The following is a 26,894-nucleotide window of genomic DNA, read 5'->3' as shown; positions in this document are numbered from 1 at the left end:
GCAGCAGCTCGCTCCCCGCTGCCCGGATCTCCCCAGCCGCCCCGGGACGTGGCGAGGATGGAGCCAGAGCTGGCAGCGCTCGGATGCCTCCGGGCACAGGATTGCAAGGGCACGTCACGCTCCAGCCGGGATGCTGCCAGCAGCCCTCCCCAGCGCTGGCTGAGCCACTCGCTTGATTCCTTCCAGCGATTTTTTTTTTTTTTTTTTTTTTTTTTTTTTTAAGGCAGCTAATCGCTCCGAGGGAGTCCCGGAGTAATGAGAATTGGCAGGAGCGGGCAGATATTAGGTTTATTCACCACCAGTTTTAAATCATTTAGCATAGCAGAAAGTTCTACAAGCAGAACTTGGCTTTGCTCCTCTCGTGGGTCCTGTTAAAAGGGTTTAGGGGTGAGGGGGAACAGGGGTGTCCATGGGGGGTGCCAGAGGGGGTGGCACAGGGGTGAGCACGGCCAAAAAATGGGGAGAAGGACTTCAGCCAAAGCTCATCCCCATCCACAGGAGCTGCCACCAGCTGCAGGCTGGGACTCGTGAAGGATTTTTGTCCCGTTGAAGGCAGCCTGTGGCTTTGGTTTAAAAATAAAGCCTTAAAAAGGCAATTTGGGGAGCTGGCCCGGGGATGCTCCTTGCACAGCAGAACGCGGTTCCTTGGGGATTGCTGAGAAAAGTCGTGGGAGAAGTTAAACTTTCACCCTGGCAATTATTGTAAATCTCTCTGGTCAAGGCCCAGACCTAAAATTAGCCCACGGAGCCCTTTTAGAGGTTGGGATTTTTCACTTGATTTTCCAAGTGACTGACCAGCAGCAGAGCAAGCCGTGCCCTTCCACACTCAGAGCTCTGGGTGTTCTTTACTTGCAGCCCTCGTGTTTGATGGAAGCAAGGCCAGGCATTCCAGCCTGGCTTTACACATCCTGAAACAAGCAGCATCCCATGGAGGAGAGCCTGTTGTGTGGCAAAGCCTTTGCAATCACAAAGCATTTGTTTTGGTTCATGAAAGAAATCCCAGCATCCCAGCCCTTCCCTGGGCTCCTGGCTTTGCTCTTAGTGGTGGTGTGTAAAATCTAGTAAAAGCTGGGATGCTGGGCTTTCTGCTGCCTGCATGGGAGCAGCCCCACCCTCTGCATGGCCCTTTCCCTTTTGGATGGTCTGGGGGGTCCCAGAGCAGGCAGGGCACAGCATCAGCTCCGTGCAGCTCCCAGCCCTGCTGCCAATCGATAGCGAGTGCAATGAAAACCTTAATGAAATTCCAGCCTGAGAGACTATTGATTGTGTGTTTTCTTTAAAAATGGATATGAATGGGAGAGAGGCTGTTCAGGGGAGGAGGCAGGGGAAGGGGGGGGGAGTGGAAACACGTTGTCAGCTGCTATGGGAGGTGAGTGAAGGTGGGAGGCCCAGGGCTACCTGCACTCAGCAGTGGGATCCAGCCTCTCTGTCAGCATCCATTCACCCCCAGAATGCCCCTGGGAAGAGAATCAGAGAATGTCAGAAACATTTAATGGTTTGGGTTGGAAGGAAACTTAAAGCTCATCTCATTCCAGCCTCTGCCTTGAGCAGGGACACCTTTTGCCAGACCTGGTTGCTCCAAGTCCTGCCCAACCTCGCCTTGAAAATGTGACCTGCCAGAAGCAGGAGGGACAGAATCCACCCAAAATCATCACAAACCAGCCATAACGGAGAAAATCAAGAGTCCCTGTCCCAGCTGTGCCTCCTCAGCAGTGCTTTTGCACTGTTCACTTTGGCCCCTGCTGCTTTGGTGGAAGAAAAAGCAAATGGTGCATCACTCTGCACCAGCCCTGCAACAAATCTCCTTCTTCTCCTCCAAATCTCCTCAGAATACACCGTCAGGGTAATGGGATGGTGAGGAAGAATAACAAATAAATATTAATAATAACAAAAGTGCTAAAATCCACCCTTCTCCACCTCTTATATAACTAGCATTGTCTTAATCCTACAGGTGCTTCACAGAAGTAAAAAGGATTTGTTCCTCCTGCAAATCTTTTTTTTTTTTTTTTTTTTTTTTTTTTTTTTAATGGTGACTCATCCCTATCCATGCATGGACACGCCATGGGGAGGCTGGGGAGCTGTGCAGGGTCCCAGAGGCAGTGTGACCTCCATCTCCATCCCTTAAACCTCTCTGGGCTTCAGTGCCCCTGTCCTGGGGCTTGGTCCATCCTGACCCACCCTGTTCTGGGGTTCAATCTGTCCTGAATCCCCTGGCAGGAAAAGTGCTCTGAGATGTGCCCAAAATGCATCAGCAGGATGACAAAGGTGGGCACTGGGTCCAGACGCCAAAAACTCCTCCTGGAGCCACCCCAGTCACACCTCCTGCCTTGTGCCCTCTGGAAATGTGGGTGTGGGGGGGATCACCCCAATCCCCTCTCCTGGGCACCGCAAGGACAAATTCTGGGTGATAGATGGGGTGAGGAAAGGCTGCAGCCCCTCTGCAGAGCACGGGGGAGCCCTGCCAGGACCTGCGCATCTGGAGCATCTCGGGGACCTGAACACCTGGCACCTTGAAAATTTAGGGTGCTGCTCGAGGATTTGCAGCGCTCCCAGGAGGGTTGTGGAGCCCGTCCGAGGATTTGGGGAGGATTCGGGGTGCCCCCTGTAATTTGGGGCGCTCCCGCAGACACGGCCCCAGGCCAGCCCGTGCTGGGCGGGGACGGCTCGGTGTGTCCCGGGTCCCCTTGCCGGAGCGCCGGGCGGGGGCGGCGGGGCCGGGCGGGGCCCTTTAAGAGCCGAGCCGAGCCGAGCCGAGCGGCGAACCCAGCAGCGAGCGGGGCCCGGTGAGCGCATCTCCGGTACCGGCACCGGTACCATCACCGCACCGGCGGGCGGGTATTTATCCGCGGTTCTTTCCCCCCGCTCAGCCGCGGATCCCCCGGCCGGGGGAGGGTCCCGCCCCCCGCCGCTGCGGCGCGGTGCATTCGGGAGGTCCCCGAGCCGCCCCCTCCCCTCGCACGGCGGGGCCGGGGCTGCCGCTGCCTGCCGCCCCCCTTCCCGGCTGGGCCAGCCCCCCTTCCCGGTGAGCATCGCCGCCGCTCGGGCCGGCCCCGGGCCCCGCGGGGGCGGGGGGCGGTGATGGGGTACGGCCGGCTCTGCCCCGGGGGAGCGGGGCTGCAGCCTTGCCTGGGGCTGCCTCGGGGATGGGGGCTGCTCCGTTCCCGGGGGCTGCCCCGGAGATGGGGGCTGCTCCGGGGGCCGGGGTTTTGCCCCGGGGCTGGGGGGCTGCAGCCATGGGTTGGTTTCCCCCGTGGTTTGGGGATGGCAGCGCCGGAGGAGGGGGGGCACAGACAACACGCAGCCCCCCGCACGGGTGGTCCCTTATTTTCAGTCAGTATTGTGTGCCTGGCTTTGCATGCGGGGTGCGGGTGCCCCGGAGGGCTCGCAGGGCCCCAGGCTCAGCAGCCCCGGTGCCTCGCGGGGCCCGGGGGCAGCTGCGGCTGCCGAGCCCGGGCCGCGCCGCGGGAAGGCCCCTGGGAGGCTTGGGGGACTTTCTGCCCGGCCCTGCTGCTTGTTTCTGCTTTTGGTGAAGTCAGGCCCGAGCCCGGCTGGACTGTGCCTTGGGGGAGGTGAGATGTGCCTGGGTTTATTGCTCCGGCTCCAGGGATTGACAGCCTAAACCTTTGCCTTCCAGGTCCCTCCCTCCAAGCCGGTCTGGTACTTCCTTCCAGTGTGGAAATTGATCGGTTGAAGTTATGCATTTGACCTGCAAGAGCCACGCTACCGGTGCTTCGGGGATCTTGTGAACTGGAACGGGAAAGGAGGTAAAATAACGCTGTGCCCCCCAAAACCCCCGCGGGCCCTGCTGCTGTGGCTTTGAGTGGATGGGGAGCAGCTGGGGCAGCTCAGCCTGGAGGAAGGGAGGCTCAGGGGGGATCTTCTCGATTCTACAACTGCCTGAAGGGAAGGTGTAGCCAGGTACAGCTGACTAGACAAGAGGAAATGGCCTCAAATTATGCCAGGGGAGGTTTCGTTGGATATTAGGAAAAATCTCTTTGCTGAAAGGGTTGTCAGGCTGCCCAGGGCAGTGGTGGAGACAGAGGTGTGGATGTGGCACTAGGGGACATGGGCAGTGCTGGGGAAATGGTTGGACTGGATGATTTTACATGTCTTTTCCAAACTAAATGATTCTATGGTTACTCAGAACTGCCCTCCTTGAGGATTTTTGGTTTGGTTGTTGGGAGAGTGGAGAAGGACCATGGATTTCTGGGGATGCCTTTCTAAGTAGGAATCATCCACCTGAACCACACAGGCTGTTCTGAAATGCTCAGCCCCCCTTCCCTGGGGGGGAGGGCACATTTGTACAGACAGGTGGGTGTGTGCTGCCAGGAGATCTGCTCAGATGGGATGGCAAGTGCCCTTGGACCTTCCCTGCGTGTCCTTCAGTGGTATTTCCCAGTGTCTCACCATCACTGTAACACAGCAGAGGAGCCCAGGGCTACCACTGAGTGTTTCCTTTGAAAAGCTGCATAATCCTCTCTGCTCCAGCCTGGGGAGCACTCAGGTTTGCCAGCCCTGCCTGGTGTCTCACCCAGCTCAGTGACCAGACCCCTGTGCCACCAGGGGGATGTGTCAGCCCTGGTCCCCATCCCTGTCTGGTGAAGGCTTTGGGGTTAAAATCCCCTCATTCCTCAGCTGGTTCAGGGCTGCAGTGGCTGCTTGACTGCAGGGCCACCTCTTCTGGCTGATCTGAGGTCTGTCCTCTCTTCTCCTGGACTGTGAGCACCCTCATGGCAGTGTGGTCTTGTCCAGCCTCCTCTTGTCCTTCCTCCGTGGAGGCAGAGCACCCGTCTCGTCAAGATGAGGATGTTGCTGGCTGGTGCCTTTCCTCTTCCTCCTCTTCCCAGCAGAAGCAGAGACACCAGATGATGGCTGCACATCTGCTGGCCCTGCTGACTCAGGCTGCCTGGGATGCCCCAGAGCACTGCCTCCAGCCCCGAGGTTCCTGCATCATTCCCCTCCTGCCTGTGGCTGCTCTCACTTGACCTCAGCTGCTTTCCCTGCCCGTGGATGCCAGTGAGGTGCTGGGATCGAGTTGGAGACTTGTCCCTGGCTCAGTGATCCACGTCCTTGTGCAGGCAGGGGGAGCATGGGGCCCTGCCCCCAGGTGTGCTCCCAGAAACTCAATCTCAGCTGGCTCCATCACGGTGGAGAGGAGGAGAGAACGTGCCTAACACTGCATCCCACACCTGATTTTTGCTAAAGGGAAAACCAGAAGGGCTTGGAGAATCTGCTTGCTCTCATGCAAGGTCTGGGTTTGGGATGAGACTTGACAGGAGCCCCACATCCATCCAAATCCATCCACACCCACAGGTGGGGGACAGGAGAGGGACCCAGTGTGCATCACCCCAGGGTCCTACTGGGAAGATGTTTGTGCCCTGCTTCCCTGGGTCCTGGTATCATTTGCACCCTGGGGCAGGAGAGGGCCTGCAATGGCACCCAGAACCCTGGCAAGAGGGATGGCAAAGCTGGACACAGCCTGTGGATCCCTCTGGTGTGGTCGTGGCCATGCTGGGTACGAAGCTCTGCCCGCCCAAGAGCATCCCTGCACAGTGAAGAGAAAAAAGATATTTGAGGTTGGATCTCCAGCCAGGGTTGGCAGCTGTAACAGGGTGTTTTGGCATCATCTGGTTCGGGGGGGGGGGGGGTTCAAAGCCCACTGGAATTTTTATTTTGCTTAATACACCACTTAAGCAATTAGCAGTGATTGTAGCAGTCCTGGGTGAGGCGCTGGGTAGAATTGAATTTCCCCAGCTCAGATACCATTAGGCAGCAGTTTAAGGCTGTTTGCAGGCGGGTATGAGACAGTGATGCGTGTGGGGAATTAGATCTGCAACGTAAAAAAAACATAATAAGAAAATTTCCTACAGAACTGTGTAACTTTATCTCATGTTTATTATGTGCTGTAATTGAAAAACAATCTTAGGGGTTTCTCTGACCTAATGATGGGGGATCCCCAGTGATGACTGTGCTGTATCCATCAGGATTTGCTTTGTTGAGCATCCACTCAGCTCTCTCCCCAAAAACCCCCAAAGAGCTCCTCCATGGCACAGCAATCCCCAGGGCAAGAGTAAATTCTTCTAAAGAGTTTGCACTTGCTTTGTGTAGTACAGCTGGGTTAATGTTGCAGGGCTTTTTCTTTAAATCCCCAGAGTTTGGGGTGCATCCAGGGGAGGGGGCTGAGCAGGTGAGCTGTTTGGCATTTCTGAGTGCAGGAAGGGTCTGCCCACAGGTACCAGGTCAGTGGTTAATGTGTAACAGGTGTGCAGGACACTGCACCCACAGCACGCCAGCCCGGAGGGGGATGGATGGATGGATGGATGTGCAAATAGTTTTCCAAGGATGGGAAGGCAAGAGGAGGAGGAGAAGGGTTTTGCTGTGGGCTGAGGGGCGGAAGGAAATCGAGGCTTAGCGAGGGAAATGTGAGATTGCTTGGTTGGGGACAGGGCTTCTGCTGCTCCTCAGAGGAGGCTCTGCTATTGTGGTGGTTAAAAATAGACTTTGGACTGGGCAGTTTTCTGTGGGAAGCTCTCTGGCTGGAGACAGGCACATGAGGTGGCATCCGAGTGAGGGGGAATGGACAACATCATCTCACCTCCTTCACCTAAAGCTCTGGGGTTTAATTTATTTCATTTTTCCAATAGCTCTTGCTTTGGGGCATTGTGTCTCTGCTTTATTCCTACACACAACACACAGCCTCCAAGCCCCAAGCTGCATTCATGATGCCCAGATGCACCAAAGCTTTGCTGGTCATTGTCACTGCACCCTGGGGACCCTGTCCCCATGGCTGAGGTGTCCTCCAGCTCCCACAACACCAGTGGGTTGAGTGGCTTGGGTAGGCATGTGTGGGCTGGCAGAGTGGCTCCCTACAAGCTGGATGGAATTACTCAGAGAAAAGATTATCTAAGATCCAGTGGATCTTATCTATGAACTTGTCTTTATTTTCCAGCAGCTGTCAGCACAGGAAGTACAACATCCACTGTGGGGGATTTTGGAGGGGAGGGAGAGGAACAGCCTGTGGTATGGCCAGAGTAGTGGAAAATGAGAAAATCTCAGGTTTTACTGGGGGCTCTCATGGGCCCATCTGCTCATTTTCAGGAGCATTGGTTCCTGTGGGGTTGGAATCAGAACATCACACAGAGCTGTGGGGACACCCTTATGTGCAAGAGGAGGAAAGGTTCATTTCTTGCCCATTTTCTCTTTTCAAGATGAGTCCCATCAGCACCTGCACCCCAAAACCTTGTCCTGGCCACTCAGCACTACTGAGTGCTTTGGGGCATCCTTTTTGGGAGCTGGGCTGGCCAGTGGGACCCTCACTGGGCAGCAGAAAAAGGCACAAGGAGCCTTTTCACTCCAGAAAAATGTTTTCTAAGCTGCAGGTGACAGGTGGACCCTGAAGTCCATCTGGGCAGGGAGTTAAAGCATGCTCCTGCTGAGGGATTGGTTCAAGGCAGGTGGTTTGACTATAAAATTTAAGGCCAAAATGCTGTTCAATTAATATTTTAGTGGGATGGCCAGTAAATGAGAGGAACAAGGAATGTTTCCATTTCTATCTGGTTCAGACAGGCAGTCTGATTTAAGATCACAATAGTATAAATAGTACATGGAGTACTGAGGAGCATGGAGAGCAATCAGCTTCTCCCACGCCAGGGCTGTGGTCAGGGGTCTGGGGGGTGTGAAAGCAAAAGGTGCCTTCTGCTTTTGTCCCCTATGGTTTTCTGTTCCTCAGCTCAGCCTCTGCATGCCATTAAAGCTCTGGAGGGCTGGGAAGGGTCCTCGAGGTGACAGAGGGAGGAGGTCAGGCTTCAGGTGTCAGCTGTGGAATGGGGGAGATCAGCTCCTAGCATCCCTCATGCTTGCACAGCGGGAGCAGGGATGATGCTGCTCGCTCTGCCCTGCTCTCCTCTTCCCCAGGACAAGGTTTTGGAGTGGAGGTGCTGATGGGACACATCTTCAAAAGAGAAAAGGGGCAAGAAATGCGCCTCGTTGTGCCGTGAGCCCAGGGCAGGCAGTGCCTGGGCTTTGTGCGGGCAGGCTGCGGGCTCCCCCGGGAGCTGCCCGTGTGTCAGGAGCTGCCTGCCAGGAGCATGGCCGGGGGGGCCGGGGGTATCGCCTTGCTCCGCGACCTGCTCGTGACTCGGGGATCTCCTCTGGCATGGCACGCTTAGGTCAGGCGCTTTTCTGGGGGAGCAGGTGCCTGGGTTTCCTCATGTCATTCCCGCGGGATCGCGGTGACCAGCTGGGGCTTTGAGTGGCATCGATCTTGCTGGAAACCGAGCAGCCTTGCAGGACTGGGACAGCCGGGGCTGGGCTGGGATCTCCTTGCCCAGGAGCCAGGCTTTGCCTCCTGCGCTGCCTTTTCCTTTCCCGTTGCTCTCTGGCGTGGAGCTGGCAGTTTCCAGCACAGCTGCAGGTGGAGGGATGGATGGAGGGATGCAGGGATGGATGGAGGGATGCAGCTCGCTGCTCACATCCTCCAGCAGACAGTGCTTTTCCCCGCTCAGTTTCGGATCACTTTGTCCCAGCCTGGCTGCGCTGCGCTGGGTGGAAGGGAAACATCTCTTTATTAGGGTTGTTTCCTTAAATAAAGCCATCGGAGCCAGCCGTGCTGGGCAGGCTGTGCTGGCCATCCCATGACCGGTGTTGCGCATTCGGGTTATTAACACCTCATTAGATGCTGGTTCCTCCCCACGCCTCTGGTTCAGCAAATCCCAGTGGCTTTGTTGTTGCTCCCTGACTCCTGCTTCACCGGGGAGTTGTTTTTTTATGGTCTCCTGCGCTTCTGCTGACAGTTTAAATTTCATTTCTTCTTGAGGTCAGTAGCTGTACTTAGGCTTTCAGAGTATTCTATGTGCCACCCCCCGGAGCAGGGGATGCCTCAGCACACCTTGGTGGGAGAGGTGTCCCAAATCGCTGCCAGCAGCTGGCTCTCACCTGTCATCCCAGCCTGGGTTTCCACTTGGCAAACACCAGAAGTTCTTTATTTTTATCTTTTCTTCTCAAGTTTTGCCTCAGTTTCCCAAATGATAGAGGCAGCAGGCACAGCTCTGCCCTGGGAGAAGTTTGCAGGTGGGTTAGGAGCCTGTCACCAGCCTGATGCTGTGGTTGCCACTCCGTGGCTTCTTCATGACAACAAACCACCCCACTTTATGTATTTATTTTTCTGTCCTCTCGTGTCATCCAGGCCAGGGACTCAAGGCTGTCCTGAGCCACTTCTGGAGTGGGCTGATGGCACTTCCAAAGGGATCTGGCTCTTTAGAAAGGTGCCTGGAGTGTGCTGCAGCCTCAGGAAGCTGGGCTGGCAGGGGATGGCCCTTTCCAAAAAGCAATTGCAGATTTGCTGCTTATTTTCATCGTGAGCTTATTTTCGTCTCCACTTCCACCGCTCTGCCCGGGGATGCTGTCTGTGGCATGATAAGTTATTTCAAGAAGTGGGGCAGAGCTGTTGGCATGGAGGGGAGTGCAGGCATCCAGATTAAAGGTAAATCTACACAGATAATTGGGAGCCTGCTTCCTGCAGAAATCAGGTGAATCAGGGGCGGGGATGGCTCTGCAGTCCCAGGGGCTGCCCTTAAACCACCTCATGACTCCAGCCTGTGCTGCTGGATCCTGGCTGGGGGCTGCTGGCTGTGCTCTGGGCTGGGCAGGGGGGTTGGATATGTGGCACAGGGTTAGTAATCCCCGCCGCCGCCTCCTCAGACCTGCCAGATGTCTCTCCTCTAGGCTTCATTTTTATAAATTGGCCTTTTAAAGTCTGTCATCCCCATGCAGATGAAAGGAAGATGCTGTGATGCCTCTGCGTGCGCCTCTCCGAGCCTGAGCCTGGCTGCCATGCCTGGATCTCCTTGAGGCTTTTTGTTTGGGGCTTTATCTTTTTTGAAGTGCCTTTTTTTTCTTCTTCTTTCTTCCCGCCCCTTAACCTCTCAGAGTCTGTTAGCTTGCCATCCCTTGGTTTCAAACAGGCAGGCCCTGAGCACCAGTCCCTGCTGGAGAGAGGGATGGGGAGCTGTGTTTTCCCCCAAATTCATGGGAGGGAAACCAGCAGAGCCCTGGGGCTCAACACACTGGGGAGATGCAAATAACCCCATCACCAAGGGGCTTTCTCTTTCCCCCAGAAGCCCCTTCCTGCTCTTTTCCCTTTGCACCCTTTCCCTCTCCCTTGCTCTGGCTGTCACTGCTTGGATTGGCAGCAGGAGACTCCTTTTCATCTCCTTTTTCTCCCTGAGCCCAAATGCTCCTGGCCCATGGCTTGGTGCCAGGGCAGCTCCTGGCCCATGGCAGAGCTGGGGTTGTGAATTTTCAATTCAAAGGGCAGAGTCTTTAAATCCTCTGCTTGGTGATGGATGGATAATTAGGAATTTCATTTGCTGGGCGGGTAACAAACAGCTTTGCATTTTCTGCTGCTTTGCTGATGTCTCTTGGGGAAATTCAGAGGCTGCTCCTAAACTGCAGGGATGGGTTTTTTCCCAGCTGGCATGGCTCCCTGCTCAGGTCTTCGGGAAATCCCTGTGATGCTGGGGAGAGCTTTGCCAGGGATTTCTGTGGGAGCTGGAGCTCTGCTGCTGTTGTGGGATGTGAGGAGCCAGTGCAGGCCTATGTGTAGCCTGTCCTCAGTGCCTCCTTGGCACAGCCAGGGCACTGAGCAGCATCCTTGCCTTAAAGGTGAGGAAATGCCACATGTATCATGTTTCTGGTGGGATTTTGTTGGCTGTGTGGGTTTCTCAGTGTTTGTGGGGGTTGAGAGCCCCTTCCTGGGATGGAGGTGCTCCCAGAGAACTCCTCTCCATAGGGATGTGCTGGGGGTATGGCAGCCAGCTCCTGCTCTGAATCCCAGCCTTCAGGGCTCAGCCCTGCCTGGGGTCTGGGGACTGACATGGCTGGGGTCTGGAGGATAAGGAGTGGGTTATGCCAGTCCCCAGTGCCCGCCCCGATCCCGTGGCTGGTGCCGTTCATCCGAGCAGTAATTAATTACTGGCCCTGTAAGCTGCTGGCGGGATACGGCGCGTGATTTATTAGCAGGAGTAATCCCTCGCCAGCAAAAGAGCTGCTCTGTGAATGGAGAGCAGCAAAATCCAGGGAAAGAGCTGCTGTGTGAATGGAAAGCAGCAAAACCCGGGGGAGCTGTCCTGCCCTTCCAGAACTGGATCCCACAGGCACAATCCCTGCCTGGAGCGGGGAAGCCACAGGCACCCTTGGGCTCGGTGTTTGAGCAGCTGAGGTGGATTTGCCAAACTGCTGCCCTTGGAGTGGAGGAAGGAGGGTGTCTGGACACAGGGACAGATGTTTGGGGTCATGGGTTCAGCAGTGCCCCAGCCAAGGCCCACCAGCACCAGCAGCCATGAGCAGTTCTGGCACTTAGAGGTGATTTTTGAGATACAGTCACTGCTGGGGTCCCCCAGGGGAGGCTGCTCATGCTGCCCAGAGTCAGGTAGAGATTTGGGAAGTGCAACATGATGAGAGCCAAGCTGGAATGTACATGGGCCCTGCCAGTCTCACAGCCACTGGGAGGAGGACCAGTGTGGAGCTTGGGCACAGTGGTGCTTGTCCTAAGGGCCCACAGGTCTGGTCTGCAGCTCCCATCAGCTTCTGGTGTGCTCCTGGGTCTGGCTTCTGTTCCTTTTCCCCTGCAGCCCACCTACTCATGGGCCCCTGCTGAGGACCTGCCCTGGGCTCTCTGTCAGCTGATGCTCAGCAGGGAGGGCAAAATCCCAAAATTGATGTGGCAAAGGATGAGGGCAGAAATAGAGACTGGAGAGCAAGAGAAGGACTGGCTGTGGGGTGCAGAGGGGAGGGTGCTGCCCTGGGTGGATGCTTCAGGACTCCCAGTGCTCCATCCCCCTATGGAGAGCTGTGCCATGCCCAGGCAGACACAGAGTGAGAGGAATCCTGCAGGAAAATGCCCCTGAGCTCCTCCACTCGGGGACTCCTTAGCGGTTTCATGAGAAATCAATAATGCTTTTGCATGGTCATAATCGTAAAATAAGTACAATTTATGGCTGCTGCCAGGGCCAAGATTTTTTCCTAGTGGATGAGGTGGAGAGAGAGCGACGCACAGACACTTTCCCACAGCATTTTCCTTTGCACTGGAACTGCAGATCAGCTCTGGCATTATGGCAAGGGGTGAACCCATTTTGGGGGTCAAGGTTGTTGTTCATGTCCATACCCCCTTTGGGGGTGCAGGGTGGGTTGTCCATGTCCCCATTTGTGGGGAGACAGGATGGGCTGTCCGTGTCCCTATTTTTGGGGGACAGGCTGGGTTGCACGTGTCCCTGTTTTTGGGGGACAGGATGGGTTGCCCGTGTCCCTGTTTTTGGGGGACAGGCTGGGTTGTCTGTGTCCCTGTTTTTGGGGGACAGGCTGGGTTGTCTATGTCCCTGTTTTTGGGGGACAGGCTGGGTTGTCCCTGTCTGTGCCACTCTCAGGCCGTGTCCTTGCCCGCAGCCCGCCGGCAGGTGGAATGGGGCAGCCATGAACGGCGATGCCCTGTGCCAGGAGCCCTCCTCCCCGCTCCCCGACTGGAGGGAGTTCTGCAAGCTGCACGCCCAGGCAGCCGCCGTGGACTTCGCCCAGAAGTTCTGCCAGTTCCTGAAGGAGAACCCCCACTACGACACCCCCGGGGCAGAGACCTCCTTCTCCCACCATTTCACCGCCAACTTCCTGGACATCTTCAGCCTGGAGGTCAGCCGGGTGTTCGTGTCTGACTCGCCCACCAAGTACAACATCGTGCCCTTCGTGGGGCTGCAGAACTGCCACGTGCCCTACGGGCGGGAGGTCACCCCGAGGAAGGAGGAGACGTCCACGGAGTCTCTGGACAGCATGGACGCCCCGCTGGGCGCCAGCCGGTACCTGACCCCAGCCCAGCAGGTGCAGGCTCACAAGGTCTCCTCCTACGGGCAGTCCCGCAGCTCGGAGGACGTCTCCATCCACGCTGCTGCCAAGCCCAAGTTCAAGAAAGGCTTCTCCCTGAGGAACATGAGCCTGTGCGTGGTGGATGGCATGAAGGAGATGTGGCACCGCAAATCCTCTCCGGAGCCGGGCGCCGAGGCCGCTCTGGGCGGCCGCAGAGCCGAGAGGGAGCCGTGGGCGGCCGGGGGCAAGGAGCCTGGGGACCCTCGGGAGAAATGGACACACAAGCTGCGCCTGTCCAAGGTGCCCTCGTCCAAGGTGGAGCTGGTGGACATCCAGAGGGAGGGGACGCTGCGCTACATGGTGGCCGATGACACGAACTGTGTGGGGAGCTCGCAGTGGCAGAAGTGCCGCCTCCTGCTCCGCAAGGCGGTGAAGGTGGAAGGAGAGAGGTTCCTCCTGGAGTTTTATGTCCCTCCAAAGGTAAGTCCTGGCTTTTGTCCACCGTTGCTTTTATGAGAAATTCAAGCAGCAGTTGGGCTTTGCTTTTGGGGATTTTTTTGTTTCCACTGCTGAGCTGGGCTGAAATCCAGCTCTAGTCCAGAGGGAGATCTGGTGCTGTGTGGCTGAGGTGCAAATGGATGGGAAAATGTGCTTGAAACCCATCCAACCTGCAGGCCAAAATGAACCTTGCACTCTTGGTGTCGGTCTGTGCCTCTCACCTTTTGAGAAAATATAAAACATGAGTTTGAACTCAAGTGCATCTCTCTGGAGAGCAGCTCAGCATGGGTACAGACGGTGGGCATTGCTCTGGGCTGGACTGAGGGCTTCCCCAGCCCAGGAATGGGGTCTGGCTGGAAGGAAACAACCCCAATGTCCATGGTGCCCACTAGGGAGCCTGTGGGAGAACTGGAGAGAGTGACAGGACAGGGGGGAATGACTATAAATTGAAAGAGAGTAAGGATAGGTGGGACACTGGGAGAAATTCTTCTCTGTGGGGTGCTGAGGCCCTGGCACAGGGTGCTCAGAGAAGGTCAGGGTGGCTGCCCCATCCCTGGAAGTGCCCAAGGCCAGACTGGAGCAACCTGGGCTAGTGGAAGTTATCCTTGCCCATGGCAGGGGGTGGAAAAGGATTCCTTCCAACCCAACCTATTCTGTGGATGGAGGATCTGATGAAGCCTGGTGTATCAGCTGCACCAAAGAGAAAATAAACTTGGGTTAAAATGGAACAACTGCTGCTCTTAAAACATTTAAGAGAGAGCTCATAGAGGGATTCCTTTTTTAGTGTATCTCGATTTGCCTCTAAAAATCAATTTTGAAATTATTTTATGGCAACTTTTATGAACATTGTCTGCTCCTCTGTTATAATCACACCCCACTTTGGTTTACAGCTTTCTCCTCTCATCCCATCTTGCTTTCCATCTGGCAAATGTAAAAGTGGCACCAGTCTGGCACAGCTGGAAGAAAACTGCTTTTTGCTTCAGCAGCCCACAGCTTTGTTTTTACATAGACCCTACAAAAACTATGGCCATGTCTGTAAACCTTTAAAGGGAAGAACCCTCCTGGAAAGGAGGGGGTTGGAATGAGATGATCTTTCTTTAAGGTCCCTTCCAACCCAAATCATCCTGTGATTCTAAGACCCTTCTCTGGCTCATGGGTGAATTATCACCTTGTCTCCTTTCCTTTTGAAGCAGCTGCTGCTTCCTTTCTGACCTTCTCCTGTGCAAACACCAAGATGGAAAAATTCCCCAGGGATGGGCAGAGCCTTGCACGGTTGAGACGTGTCTGCAGGCAGCACTGGGGCTCTGGGGCTGGCAGAAACGAAACATCCTGCAAGGGAAAAAAGCAGTTTCTGTTCTGTCTTGGATTTATTTATTTTTATTTCCCAATAAAAATGGGAACTGAGCCCGTTATTGGTAACTTACAGCCTGGAGCTCCTTGCTGGCCTCATCCCACCACTGCATCCACGGCACCAGGCGCAGGTTTTGGTGACTAAATCTCATCTCTGCTTCCTGCAGCTGCAGTGCTCCAAATCCCAGAGCCCTGGAGGGGACCAGCCCTGGAGAGCAGCTCCACGAGCTCCTTTGTGGGGATTTGTTATAATTAAAACAAATATCTGGGGAATTTGTTGCTCAGCAAACACTTGGAGTGGGAGGCACCGGGTCTTGCCTTCCCACCGAGGCTCCGGCGGGTGCCAGGGGCCCTGGGGGAAATTCATTTTTCTTGATTTTAATGTAATTAAAATTCCCTGCATGGCTGAGGCTGCTGTGTTGTAGCTGCTTGGTTGAAATGCTGCTCCTGTGCTGGAGAAACGGGGCTGCTTTCTGCATGGGAAGCATCCCCCATCAGATAGCACAGCTCTCTCCATCGGGAGAGGGTTGAAAATGGAGAGAAATTAAGTGGTGTTGGCAGAGCTGGCACATCAGCCTGCGCTGGAGCATGGAGGGTGGTTTGGCAGTTAAAAGCACCTCCCTGTCTTCCACTGGGCCTCCTCTTGGTTTAATTCACAGAGCTCAGAGTTATCAGGCACGGGAGGGAAATCAATGCTGTTTATTCCCCCTCTGTAATAACCACACAGGCTGAGCTGATCTTGCCTCTGAGAGCCCTGCTGCATTGTCCCCAGGGACAATTTGATTCAATTGAGTGACTTTTTTTTTTTTTTTAATTCATTGATTTCTTTTCATTTATTTTCTTTGCTATTTTTTTTCCTTTTCTCAGGCTTCCAAACCCAAGGTGAGCATCCCGCTGTCGGCCATCATCGAGGTGCGCACCACCATGCCCCTGGAGATGCCTGACAAAGACAACACCTTTGTCCTAAAGGTGAGAGCAGGGTGTGGATCCCTACAGGAACCCCCTCTGCACCTGCACCCTGCAGTGCAGGAGGCTCAGTCCCCAAGGGATCGTTGCTTTGGTTTTCAGAGCTGAGATGCCAACAGCATGAATGCTCCCCACAGGATCCCTGCCTGCTCCAGCTGACACCAGGGTGTTTTGGGATCAAGCTGTTTGGCTTCTCTGTGTCACCAGGAGATGGGTTGAATCAGTGACCTGAGACAACCTGCAAGGGAAAATGCTCCTTGGTGCAGCTGCTTGTGGTTTTGTGGCTGTTGCTGTCCCGGAGCGGTGACATGTGGTGGCTGTTTCATTGACACAGTGTGATGGCTCTTAGTGCTGTGGTCTGGTTGATGAGGTGGCATCTGGTCAAAGGTTGAACTTGATGGTCTTGGAGGTCTTTTCTAGCCTTAGTGATTCTGTGGGAACAGCTCTGTGGGACCAATGAGACCCTGGGGATCAACTACACATGAGTCTGGGGGCATGAGCAGAGAGTGAAAGTCTTTCTTCAGAATTTTCCCTATCATGCAATTAATTAGCTCAATGCTGCCTCCTGTTCTGCTGGAGGACAACAGCCTGTCATGGCAGATCAGGGCTGACTTTTGCAGGGTCTTGGACACCATGACAGTGATGGATCATTAGATTTTGAGCATTTCTGTGTTCTTCCTCTTCTAAACAAACACCTCTCTCCCTGAGGCTTTTCCCCAAGTGGCAAAGCAGAGCGGAGAGGCCAGGCCTCCCAACTGAATGAACCTGCTTGAAAGCTTAGAAAACTATGAAAGGAAAAAAGGGGGAAAATTGAGCCTGGCTTTGTGAAAATTCCCAAGCCTTGAAATCCACCTGACCCCAGCACACATTCCCAGGAGAAATTTCTTTCCATCAAATCCAGCTCCTTGTCAAGGTCACACAACTTCTGGCACCTTCCCTTCTCCAAGGGCTTCTTGCTGTTCAGCCTCAGCAGTGGTCAGTGTCTGCCATGGGCACAGAGGCTCATTCAGCTGTTGTTTCCTGTGCCTCAAAGGCCAGCCTCAAGCATCTCCTATTTTCCAGACTGACCAGCCCAAGGTCCTCCTCACTTTCCTTGCGGGCTCTGGAGATGGAACACCCCAAAGTGTACGTGGGGCCATGGCCCAGAGCAGATGGGAAGGATTGCTTCTCCTTTCTTCTTCCTCTCTGTCCAGCCCAAGCTGATGCAGTTGCTTTCCTCACGCCATGGTGATGATGATGCTGTTGACTCACATGCAGCCTGTGGGCTGGTGTAACTCTGGGATGGTTTTTGCAGAACTGCTCCCAAGCCGTGGTTCCCCAGCCCACACACGCACAGCGAGCACCCTGAGCCCAGGGCTCGCCCTGTCCTTGAACTGGGGGCTGGTTGCAGCTTCTTCTTCCACTTCAGCTTTGACAAGTTCATTTGAATTCTTGCCTGGTCCTCCAACACATTTTCATTGTGATGTCATCCATCAGTTGATCAGGTAGCCTCGCATTCTTTTGTGCTCTTCACTGAGGAGCACGCACAGAGAGCCTTTGATGGGAAGGAACAATCCCTTTGACCACTGACAATCCCTTTGACCACTGACAACCCACCAGCCATCAATCTCTGCTCCTGGAATATGGCTCATCAGCTACTTCTTGTCACGTTTTCTAGATCCCCTTACAAGCCCCACCTCAAATGCATCACATCGTTGTCCAAAGTGTGTTCAACACCCAGGATGTGCCACTGCTTCTCCCTATCCCTGGATCTGTCACAAGCATGAGCAGATGGGCTTGGTCATGGCTGATCCCTTCTGGGGGTTTCAGCTCTGGGATGCCTTCTGGATGCCTGTGAGCGTTGGTTTCTCTGGCTGCTGGAGGGAAATTTTGCACTTGCCCTCTTCGCATCTTCTGAAGCCAGACATGGTCTCTCCTCTCCCACTGCTAAGAGCTTGGTTACTGCTCCAGCTGTTCCTTTAATGCACTTCTGGAATGCTCCAAATCCTGCCAGCTGGAAAATACCTGCTTCACCGGGTACCTCCTGCTCCTGCCCTGCCCTGGTTCTCACCCTGTCACAGGGGAATTGATCACAATTGATCCTTTGAGTGAGCAGGGCCAGCAAGCACAGCATGGGGGCCCCCAGCCAGGTTTTGCTCTCCCCCTCCCAGCTGCTGGCACAGGATGCTGCTCCCCCTTTCTCACATCCACTATTACTTGTGGTTCATTTTCTGCCTGGGTCCTTTTTGCTGGGATATTCTTTGCTCTCCCATTCCCCTTTTGCTGGCTGGACTTGTAGAGGGTCTGAAGCACCCTCAGTGCTGGGGGGCAGGTAGGTGGGCAGGCTGGGTGCTGTGGTTTCCCTTTCTGTGTGATGGGGAGCCCAGTCTCCACCTTCACACACAACACACGGGTTATGATGAGTGGAAAAGCCCCTGCCCCAGTTAGGGATGTTACTATGGGTGGAAAAGCCCCTGCCTTGTTTGGGGAAGCCACACTGAAATAGTTCCTGCCAGATTGCCTAAAAATGAGCAGCCAGCGTGTCCCCAGAGCCCATCAGACACCAAGCACATGCAGTTTTTTCCATTGCACAAGCAGGTGCTTGCAAAATACCCAAGCCCTGCACGTGCTTTGCTTGCTGTCACGCTCTGCATGAGTGAGCAGCCCCATCTCTCACGTCAGCTTCATGCCTTGCCCTCAAAAAGCCAGAGAATATCCTTTCTTAAGTTAAACAAACTGGGGAGGGGGATCTTTGCTTCTCCCCTCCACCTCTGCTCAGGACAGGGTCCAGGTCACTGCTCAGCCCCAGCCAGAGCTCTCCTCCTGCCCTCCCTGCTTATTTTCAGGACAGTGATTCAGTTGTTTGTGATTAATTTAATTTGCTTGGAGGTTGTCTCAGCTGGCAATGTGACACCCTCCCGGAATCAGGGCTGCTCTGCCACCTCGGGAACATGATGTTTAAGGCTCCAAGAGGGATGTAGGGAAACCTGCCAGAGGCACACAGCATCCCATGGCATCTGAGCCCACTGATGTGGAGCTTCTGGTTCTGCCTCACCCCAGAAAGGCACAGCTCCCTTGAGCTGGACAGTTTGGAGGCTCATTTGTGTCCTAATTTTTATTTATTTTTTTTTCCTGTGAAAGGGTGTTTCTCTCCCACTCTGTTGCAATCAGAAGCCTCATGGACCAGCAGGCAGGAAAAATAATGGAGAGGTTTAAAATTCCTGGGGTCTGGCAGGGTTTTGGGGCAGAGAGCAGTGTGGCTTCTGCTATAGCTGTGCAGAGCTAGTTTTGGGGGGACACAGAGGTGCCCCAGGAGTGAGGGATGCTGTCTGTGCTTGGGCATAATGCCATGTACCCTGATGCTGCCAGCCAGCTGTGTTTTTTTCCATGGAGGCTGTAAAAACCTTGTAAAAAAACTTGTATTTGCTGATAGTAGTGTGGTGGGGTTTTCCTCTGAACTCCAGATGTGGTCAGGGGTCACCTTGGATGCATCTTTCTGGTCACCCTTTGGCACCCCTGTGCTGGGGTGGGGTGGGACACTGACCCTCTGGGTCACCCCTGTGCTGGGGTGGGGTGGGACACTGACCCTCTGGGTCACCCCTGTGCTGGGGTGGGGTGGGACACTGACCCTCTGGGTCACCCCTGTGCTGGGTGGGGTGGGACACTGACCCTCTGGGTCACCCCTGTGCTGGGGTGGGGTGGGACACTGACCCTCTCCTCTCAGCTGAGGTGCTGTTCAGGGGGTCTGGCTGGGTTGTGGGGTGTGTTTTGCCTCGGGGTGAGGGGCAGCACCCTGGCACAGCTGACTCCATCCCACATGGCCTGCAGGTGGAGAATGGGGCCGAGTACATCCTGGAGACCATCGACTCCCTGCAGAAGCACTCGTGGGTGGCTGATATCCAGGACTGCATCGACCCTGGGTAAGGATTGCTGGGGAAGGGGCTCTGTGGGGCTGAGCTGTGGTGCCTGAACACAGGCTGTTACCCAGATGTAATTTTTGCTGCTTGGGTTGTCACAGGAAGTGCACAGCTCACTCCAGCAGAGGTCTGGAGGCAGAGTTAGCAGCCTGTGTCTGCCAGGGGTGCAGAGCACTGGCCATTTGTTCACCCATCTCTGCCCCATGTACCTCAGTCTAGCAGAGGCAGGTGACCTGGGAACACAGCCTCAAAGCAGGAAGCTCCTAACACCCACCTTCTGAAGCTTTTATACCATATTTGAGCCATTTTCCATGGGGTTTTTTTTTTCCTGCTTAGCTTCTGTGACATATTTAAGATTCTTCTGGTTGAATTGATTTATTTGTATTTCTATCACAGTGGCATCAGTGTTATCATTGGAGTCATAACTCAGCCAAAACTTCTTATCTGCTGTTTCATCAGCACAAGCAGCAAGTTGTGTTAGGGAGGTTTGTGTGCCTGGTACTGCTGCCCTTCAGCTGGCTCAGGCAGGCCCAGCCTTGGGAAACCCTGGCACTGCCTTTCTTGGCACAGTTTTGGAACATCCAGGTGCCCATGCTTGTAACAGTGAAAACATCACACAAACCTGGAACAGAGGCTTGGAAAGGCTCCTGCTCCCTCCAGGCTGCCTTTGCCCCTTCCTGCTAGAGGGAGGCATTTGGTCACCATGGAGGCTGCATCTCACAGAGAGGATGCACTGGTGCGCTCCAGATCTTTGCTCCTTTTGCTGTTTTCTGAAATCTGTAATTCATTGGCATGCATTGCCCAGAGCAGCTGTGGCTGCCCCATCCCTGGAAGTGTCCAAGACCAGGCTGGACAGGTCCTGGAGCAACCTGGGCTAGTGGAAGGTATCCCTGCCTGTGGTTGGGGTGGAATGAGATGAGCTTTAAATTCCCTTCCGACCCAACCCATTCAGTGATTCTCTTACTCAGGAAGCACTGCTGAGGCTGGGCTGCTGATGTGAGGCTGGGAAAAGGCCTTTTTTCCCTCACTCCATGTTTCAGTGCTGATTTTCCAGCTGGAGCAGAGCACCACGGCCGTGCTCCCCTGGAGGCACCAGCAGCCCCCGCTGTGCCCCTGGCAGCCTCCCAGCCCTTTCTGTTTGCTTAGCGCCCAGCGCCGGCCGCTCTGGCCTCCGGACGTGACTGTAAAGCAAATAATAATGAACTCCAGAGCAAATAATAATGAGCTGTTTAATACACCGACACACACGCTCGGCGCCAAGAGCGAATTCTCAATCAGCTCCCGATGCTTCTGCCAAGGGCTGCGTGCTGGAGCCGCCGCGGGAGCGCCCAGCCACGGCTTTTCTGCAGAGCGCTGTCGGTTTTGGTTTCCTTCCTCCCTTGTTTTTAACTGGCTGCAGCTGAATGACTCCCAATGGCTGATTCACTCACTGGCCACTAAATAATTCAGCAGCTTCCCCGCTGCCTGTGCCCACGTGGCCCGTGTGAAGCAAGAGCAGCTGAGTGCTGTGGGCAGCTCCGGACTCTTGCTGGTGGCTGGGATAAAAATAGGATGTGGAGCAAGTCGGATGCTTGTGCAAGAAGGGTGCTGGAGTGCACGGGGAGGGCTGGCAACAGGGATGCTCTGAGTGGCTCCCTGGCTCTATTCCCACTTGCTGTCTTGCTCCAGGCCTCCTGACTTGGTGTTTTATGTCTTTTAGGGATGTAATTCCCGTGGGTGGGTAATTCCAATTGCAGAGGGTGAAAGTGAAAGCGCCCTCGGGTGGGAAGGTGTGTGGGTGCAAAGCACTGAGAGTCAAGGTAACAGCTTTCCTTCCAAACCCACAAAATCCTGCAGCTGGAACCGACCAGCGTGACCCATGCAGTGTGGGCTTTCAAGGGCTTAATCCTTCCCACGCTGGTTTCTCACCCCCAAAAATCATGTTTGGTGGCTGCTCTGCCTCTCAATGCAGTTGGTGCAGTGGCAATCCCTTGGGAGGAATTCAGAGGCAATAGGATGTGCTCTTGGATCACACTGGAATTTTGTTTGGCCAAATCCCCATTCTATGCCAGTGAGTGGAGGTGCCACATGTGTGTGTCTCTGTCTGTGCTCTCCTCCAGGGACAGTGGGGATGACATTGAGCTGGTGTCCTGTGCACAGGGTCCCTGTCTGCCAGGCAGGACAACCTCATCCAGCTGCGAGTTCCTGAATGACGGTAAGGAACTACATCTGGGAAAGTCTGGGACTCCCTCAGAGCCATAACCTAGCCCTCAGGTGCCTCTAAGATCCAGGAGTTGCCTGCAGAGCAGGACAGCACCCATCTTTGCCCAGTGATGGTGGGTGATGCTGAGCCATGCACTCATCCCTCTGCAATCTCCCTTCCAGAGGTACCCAGGCCACCAGAGAGATGTGCCCTGCCCAGCACTCACAATGCTGCCATGGCCACCTCTGTCCCCGTGCCCCACGGCCGCGGCAGGGACTCCCTGGGGGAGCTCCTCACCCACGTCCCACTGGAAAGCTTCCTGCAGACGCTGGAATCCTCCCCCACTGCCGGTGGGCACCTCACAGGTACTGGGATGCAGGATGCAGCCCCAGCATCTCGCTCGGGAGGGTGCACAGCGGGAGAGGAGGAGGGGGCAGGAGGAGAGGGGGTGATCCCTAAAAACCTGCTGTCCCTGCGGGCAGGGGAGGACAGCGAGGCCGAGGCTGAGATCAACCTGTCTGACTTCCCCTGGTTCCACGGGACTCTGTCACGGATCAAGGCAGCCCAGCTGGTGCTGTTCGGGGGCGCCCGCAGCCACGGCTTGTTCGTCATCCGGCAGAGCGAGACACGGCCGGGGGAGTACGTGCTGACCTTCAACTTCCAGGGCAAAGCCAAGGTGGGTGTCCTCTGCTTCTCCCTGTCCTCTGCTTCTCTGTGAATGTTAGTGCCAGCCCTGCCCAGCACCTCAGGTTCCTTCTTGCTCTGTGGGTGACCCCAAAGGCAGCAGCTCTGCAGGGAGCTGCACCCCCAGCAGGGCATCCCTCAGGACCACCTGCCCTTGTGCCCCGAGATTCCTGCATCCTGCCCAGCCCCTTCTACACTTTCCCAGCTGGATCAGTGCCTGTCATGTGAGCATATGGATGAATACCTATGGGGCCTCAGTGTAGCCTGGCACACCTTCCCCTGCCCTCTTGTTGTCTGTTCTGTGTCCTGAAATACACAGATGCACTATGAAAAACCAACTACAAGCAGTTTTTTGCTGGGTCCCTTTTCTAGAAGAGATTGCCTGTTCTTGTCACCTTGCAAGAAGTAGTTCAGGTGGGCTAGAGGCTTCCCCAGGCTGCCTGTGACCCCAGAATCAGAGCTTCAGCTGCCCCTGGTTTATACCCAGACACCCTTCTCTGAGTGTTTCTTTATGGTGTTCATCCCCAGGAGGGGTCAAACTGCTCCTGAGGCTGCAGCAAGTGAGGTTTTACAGGAAACACCCTGCAGCAGGGTAAACACAACAATCCTGTTAGGAGCAAACCTCCCTTGGCTGATGGAGGTGACTCCTGCAGATTGAAGGGTGAGTATCACCCTCACGACCCCCAGCTCACCCCGTGCCCCCTGCCCTTGCAGCACCTGCGCCTGTCGCTGAACGAGAGCGGGCAGTGCCACGTGCAGCACCTCTGGTTCCAGACCATCTTTGACATGCTGCGCCACTTCCACACACACCCCATCCCGCTGGAGTCGGGCGGCGCGGCCGACATCACCCTCCGCAGCTACGTGGTGGCCCAGACCCCGCAGCCTGGTAGGTGCCAGGGCTGGGCAGGGAGGGCTGGGATCTTGTCCCTAAAAGGGACAGATCCATGGGATTCCCTCCCTAAAGCAGAGCCCTGCTGATGTGTGTGGCTCTGGAGGTGTGCCAGGGTGGGTGTCACCCACTGGAGGCGGGCACTGTGGCCCACGCAGCAGCGGGGCTGTGTTGGTGGGACCCCTGTCCCTGGCTGTGGGTGTCAGTGCCCTGGCTGGGGCGGGAGAGGAGCAGACAGGTCTGCAGGCTCGGAGCATCCTGCTGTGCTGGGAGAGAGCGGGAAGGAGGGTTGGAGAACAGAGTCAGGGATGGAGAGGGGGTGTGGGGAAGTAGCAGAGAGGGAGGAGGGTGCCGCAGGCAGCACAGGAGGGGTCAAGCTCCTTTTTCCCTTGCAGACACTGGCCCCCCGCCACCCCTCGTGTCGCAGCCCCCGGGCTGCCGGGTCGACCTGCCGCCTCCACACTACTTCTGCAGCACAGCACCCTCGGGCCCGCCGGTGCCGCCACCCGCTGAGGGGGTGGCCGTGGCCCCCACTGTCCCTGTCCCCGCACCCTACCACCGCCTGGAGGGTGCCCTGGGCCCCCGGAGCCGCAGCGACAGCGCCGAGCGCCGGCCGGAGCCTCCTGCGGCCAGTGCCGAGGACTACCACGAGGCTGACAGCGCCCGGAGCCGCACCCGGGCCGTGGAAAACCAGTACTCCTTCTACTGAGCCCCCCGGGCTGGGGCTGCTGGCTGGGGACAGCGGGCAGCTGTGCCCCTCACCGCTGCACCGGCCTCGCCACCTCCTCCTGCCACCACCAGCGACCCAGCCGGGAGGTCCTCCTCGCTCCCTGCTGCTTTTGGGAGCTGTGTCAGCGGTGGGCAATGTCCCGGCTGGACCTGGCGCCAGCCCCGCGGTTGGGGCAGTGCTGGAGGTGTGGGAGGCTGAAAGAGTCAGTGCCATTTTAGAGCTTGTAGCCTCTTCTCCTTCCCTCCGGACCAAGAGCTTTCCCAGGGCTGAGCTGGGCTCCCTGCATCTCCTCCTGGGTGTGACCATTGTGGGATGGCACCCGAAGCTGTGACAGGCTCCATCCTCCAGCCAAAGCACCTTGGCATGTCCCCTCTGGGGCGAGAGCCCAGCATGGCCAACATCCTTCTGGCACCATTGCCCTGCAAACCAGCTGCTGAGGGACTCTGGCGTTTTGGGATGAGCATGGAAATGTGTGAGATGTCCATGCAGAAACTCTTCTCACACACATGGAGCACTGAGGGCGCTGCTGCAGAGGCCTGAGGGTTTATCTGGGCTGGCTTTTGGGCTCCCTCTGGGGCACACGTTTCCTACCCTCTGACAGAAGAAGGTTTTTGTCCAAAGCTTAATGAATTGCGTTCAAGGAAGGGTTGTCCTGCTGTTCTGCCTTTTCTGTTCCTTTGTTTCCTTTCTCTCGTTGCTGTACTAACAGAATCCCTGGATAACCCTTTCATCCTCCCTTCCTTGATTTTTCAAAACCTAAGCTCTCCACAAGGGCATCAGCCTTCTGCCTGCTCTCTGCCACAACTGGGCAACATTTTCCATTGCTCAAGGCAAACCTTGGAAAATATGACACCACCTCCTCTTTACATCAGTTTTTGGTCGTTTGGGATGTCTGGGTGGTCAGGCAGAGGCCAGGAGCTGGGTCCAGAGGTGAGGGAGAGCTTTGTTTTGCATGTAAAAGCAGGTATTCCTGCTTGGCTGGGCTCCCAGGAGTAAAAACACTACATTGATTCTTTTCCAACAGGTCATGGGAGCCCTGAGGATGGTTTTACTGGCCAGGGTTTGTGCCTCATGTGGGGTGGGAGACCCTCCAGAAGGGCAGCTTTGCTTGCAGACAAAGTGTTTGCACATCCCCCTTTGTTTTGGCTGACACAGCTTGTGTTACCCAGCACCAGCACACCTGCTGCTCATGTGGCAGTGACAGGAGTGACAGTGCTCACAGGACATGAGCCAGGTGGCTTTGGAGTGTCTGGACAGGTCTCCAGGTGGAGCAGACCCTACCAGCTGCTAGAAGTTATCACTTAGTTCAAAGAGGTACAAGCCAAGCCACAACCTCAAAAAAAACCCTTGGATTTGCCTGGAATTGGGTTGGGCCAAGTTTTTATTTATTAGGTGCCTTCTTTCCTGAGCGAGCAAAGCATGTCCCCAGTGCTTGACTCACAAGAGGAGAGGGGAGGTGTCTCCAAGGCTCCTTGCCTCCTCCTGTGATGTGAGAGCTGCCTTTCTGGCCCATGGATGTGTAAGGTGCCTGGTGGATCCCATTCCTGGAGCAAATGCCATCTTCTCCCCAAACACACATCCCTTCAGAGGGCAGCAGGAGCAGTTTGTTCTGTTGAGGGTGTTTCTCCTTCCTCAGCCCAGCTAAAACACAGCTCAGAGGAGCAGGAAGAGACTGGATGCCCTTGGTTGATGGTGGATGAGGGGAGAGCTCCAGATCTGACACAGACTCTGGTTCTTCCGAGCCCCAAGGGTGGGATCCAGAAGGCTGGATGGGAGCACTGCCTTACAGACCTTCAGATTTTGGCTTTGTTTCTCACTTTCTGTGTCACAGGATAGGAAAATGAGGGGGAAGCGATGATCTGCAAGCAAAAAATGTTAATTTGTAAATAGGGAAGAGTCTGGAAGAGTTTACTGTTGTGTAGAATAAATTAATTTTATTTAAAAAAAGAAAGGGGGGGGGGACTTGTTAAACAAATGGAGAACTCGAGTTCCGGTTTTAAAATAAAATCACTTGCAAAAACAACAGCATGTGAGCAAGAGCTTTGGGCTTTGCTGGATTTGCTACCAAAAAAAAAAAAAAAAAAAAAAAAAAAGAAAAAAAGAAAAACAGAGGGAAGATGCTGTCATGTCTCATGTGTGCAGACCTCGTTGCTGTCTCTGGGCAGTTGGGGCCAGGCTGGGTCTGTCTCTGCCTGCTGGAGTGCACTGAGAAGAGGAGGAAGGGAGAGCAGAGGGAGGATGAGGGTGGGTCCAGGCTGTAGAGGACAGGGTTTCCTCTCCTTCCAGTCTGTTATTTACTTTGTCTGGTTAGTCAGTAGTGCAAGTCAGAGTGGTCCATCCCCCGAGCAGCAGGATAATTGAGAATGAGCAGCCCTGGGCTAAAGGCCTGTGCTAGCATCTCCCAGCAGCTCCCCATGGCCTGTCATTCCCCCTCCTCTGCCTTCATCTCTCCTGGGAGACTGTGCCTCATGCTCTGACGTTGTATGTCTTTCTAGTGTGCTCTTTTCTGCTGAGAATCCCCTGGGAAAACTGGAGCATTGTCCCAGACTGTTCTGTGACAGCTAAGCAGTGACAGACGCAGCTAACACATGGCTTTTGGGGGGGTGGAGGGAGCTGCTCAGCTCGGTAATCAGGCCATGGTTGTGTCATGATCCATTCACGAAAACATTCCCTCCCCAAAAGTCACCAGAGCCTTTTCACCGCTCCTGGAGAGCTCATCCATCAGGAGCTGGGCAGCTGGGGAGGTGACTCTGAGGGCTGTGCCTGGACAGCTGCTCCTCCTGCCTCGCAGAAAGCCATTCACACCTCAGCTTATTAGCAAATTGACTAATTACAGCATCAGGCTTGCTG

General features: G+C 55.3%; 1 protein-coding gene across 3 annotated transcripts; it reads left to right on the top strand.

Annotated features, from left to right (window-relative positions):
- Positions 1-2,732: 2,732 nt before the first annotated feature.
- Positions 2,733-26,160, top strand: SH2B2 (SH2B adaptor protein 2). Of its 3 annotated transcripts, none has more exons than XM_041422985.1 (10): positions 2,733-2,783; positions 3,635-3,764; positions 12,442-13,329; positions 15,565-15,666; positions 19,471-19,562; positions 21,659-21,753; positions 21,924-22,106; positions 22,224-22,417; positions 23,140-23,311; positions 23,710-26,160. In XM_041422985.1, the coding sequence occupies exons 3-10, from the start codon at positions 12,469-12,471 to the stop codon at positions 24,021-24,023; spliced, it is 2,013 nt and encodes a 670-aa protein (XP_041278919.1). In that variant the 5' UTR covers positions 2,733-2,783; positions 3,635-3,764; positions 12,442-12,468; the 3' UTR covers positions 24,024-26,160. The 3 variants fall into 3 exon arrangements, with proteins under 3 accessions (XP_041278919.1, XP_041278918.1, XP_041278920.1); XM_041422984.1 differs by having other exon boundaries at positions 2,739-3,022; XM_041422986.1 differs by having other exon boundaries at positions 2,751-2,835.
- Positions 26,161-26,894: the final 734 nt, after the last annotated feature.

The sequence above is a fragment of the Onychostruthus taczanowskii genome, unplaced genomic scaffold (genome assembly GCF_017590055.1).
Source record: "Onychostruthus taczanowskii isolate IOZ18803 unplaced genomic scaffold, ASM1759005v1 scaffold75, whole genome shotgun sequence".
Taxonomy (NCBI): Eukaryota; Metazoa; Chordata; class Aves; order Passeriformes; family Passeridae; genus Onychostruthus; species Onychostruthus taczanowskii.
Note: the sequence above shows the minus strand (reverse complement) of the source record. Positions and strands in the feature narration are given on the sequence as shown.

Bases quoted from the DNA above. Each gene is read 5' to 3' on its own strand.
- SH2B2 (XM_041422985.1), top strand. From the start codon at position 12,469: ATGAACGGCGATGCCCTGTGCCAGGAGCCCTCCTCCCCGCTCCCCGAC. The intron at 15,667-19,470 runs GTGAGAGCAGGG...CATGGCCTGCAG, and splicing joins ACAACACCTTTGTCCTAAAG to GTGGAGAATGGGGCCGAGTA. The intron at 22,418-23,139 runs GTGGGTGTCCTC...CTGCCCTTGCAG, and splicing joins ACTTCCAGGGCAAAGCCAAG to CACCTGCGCCTGTCGCTGAA.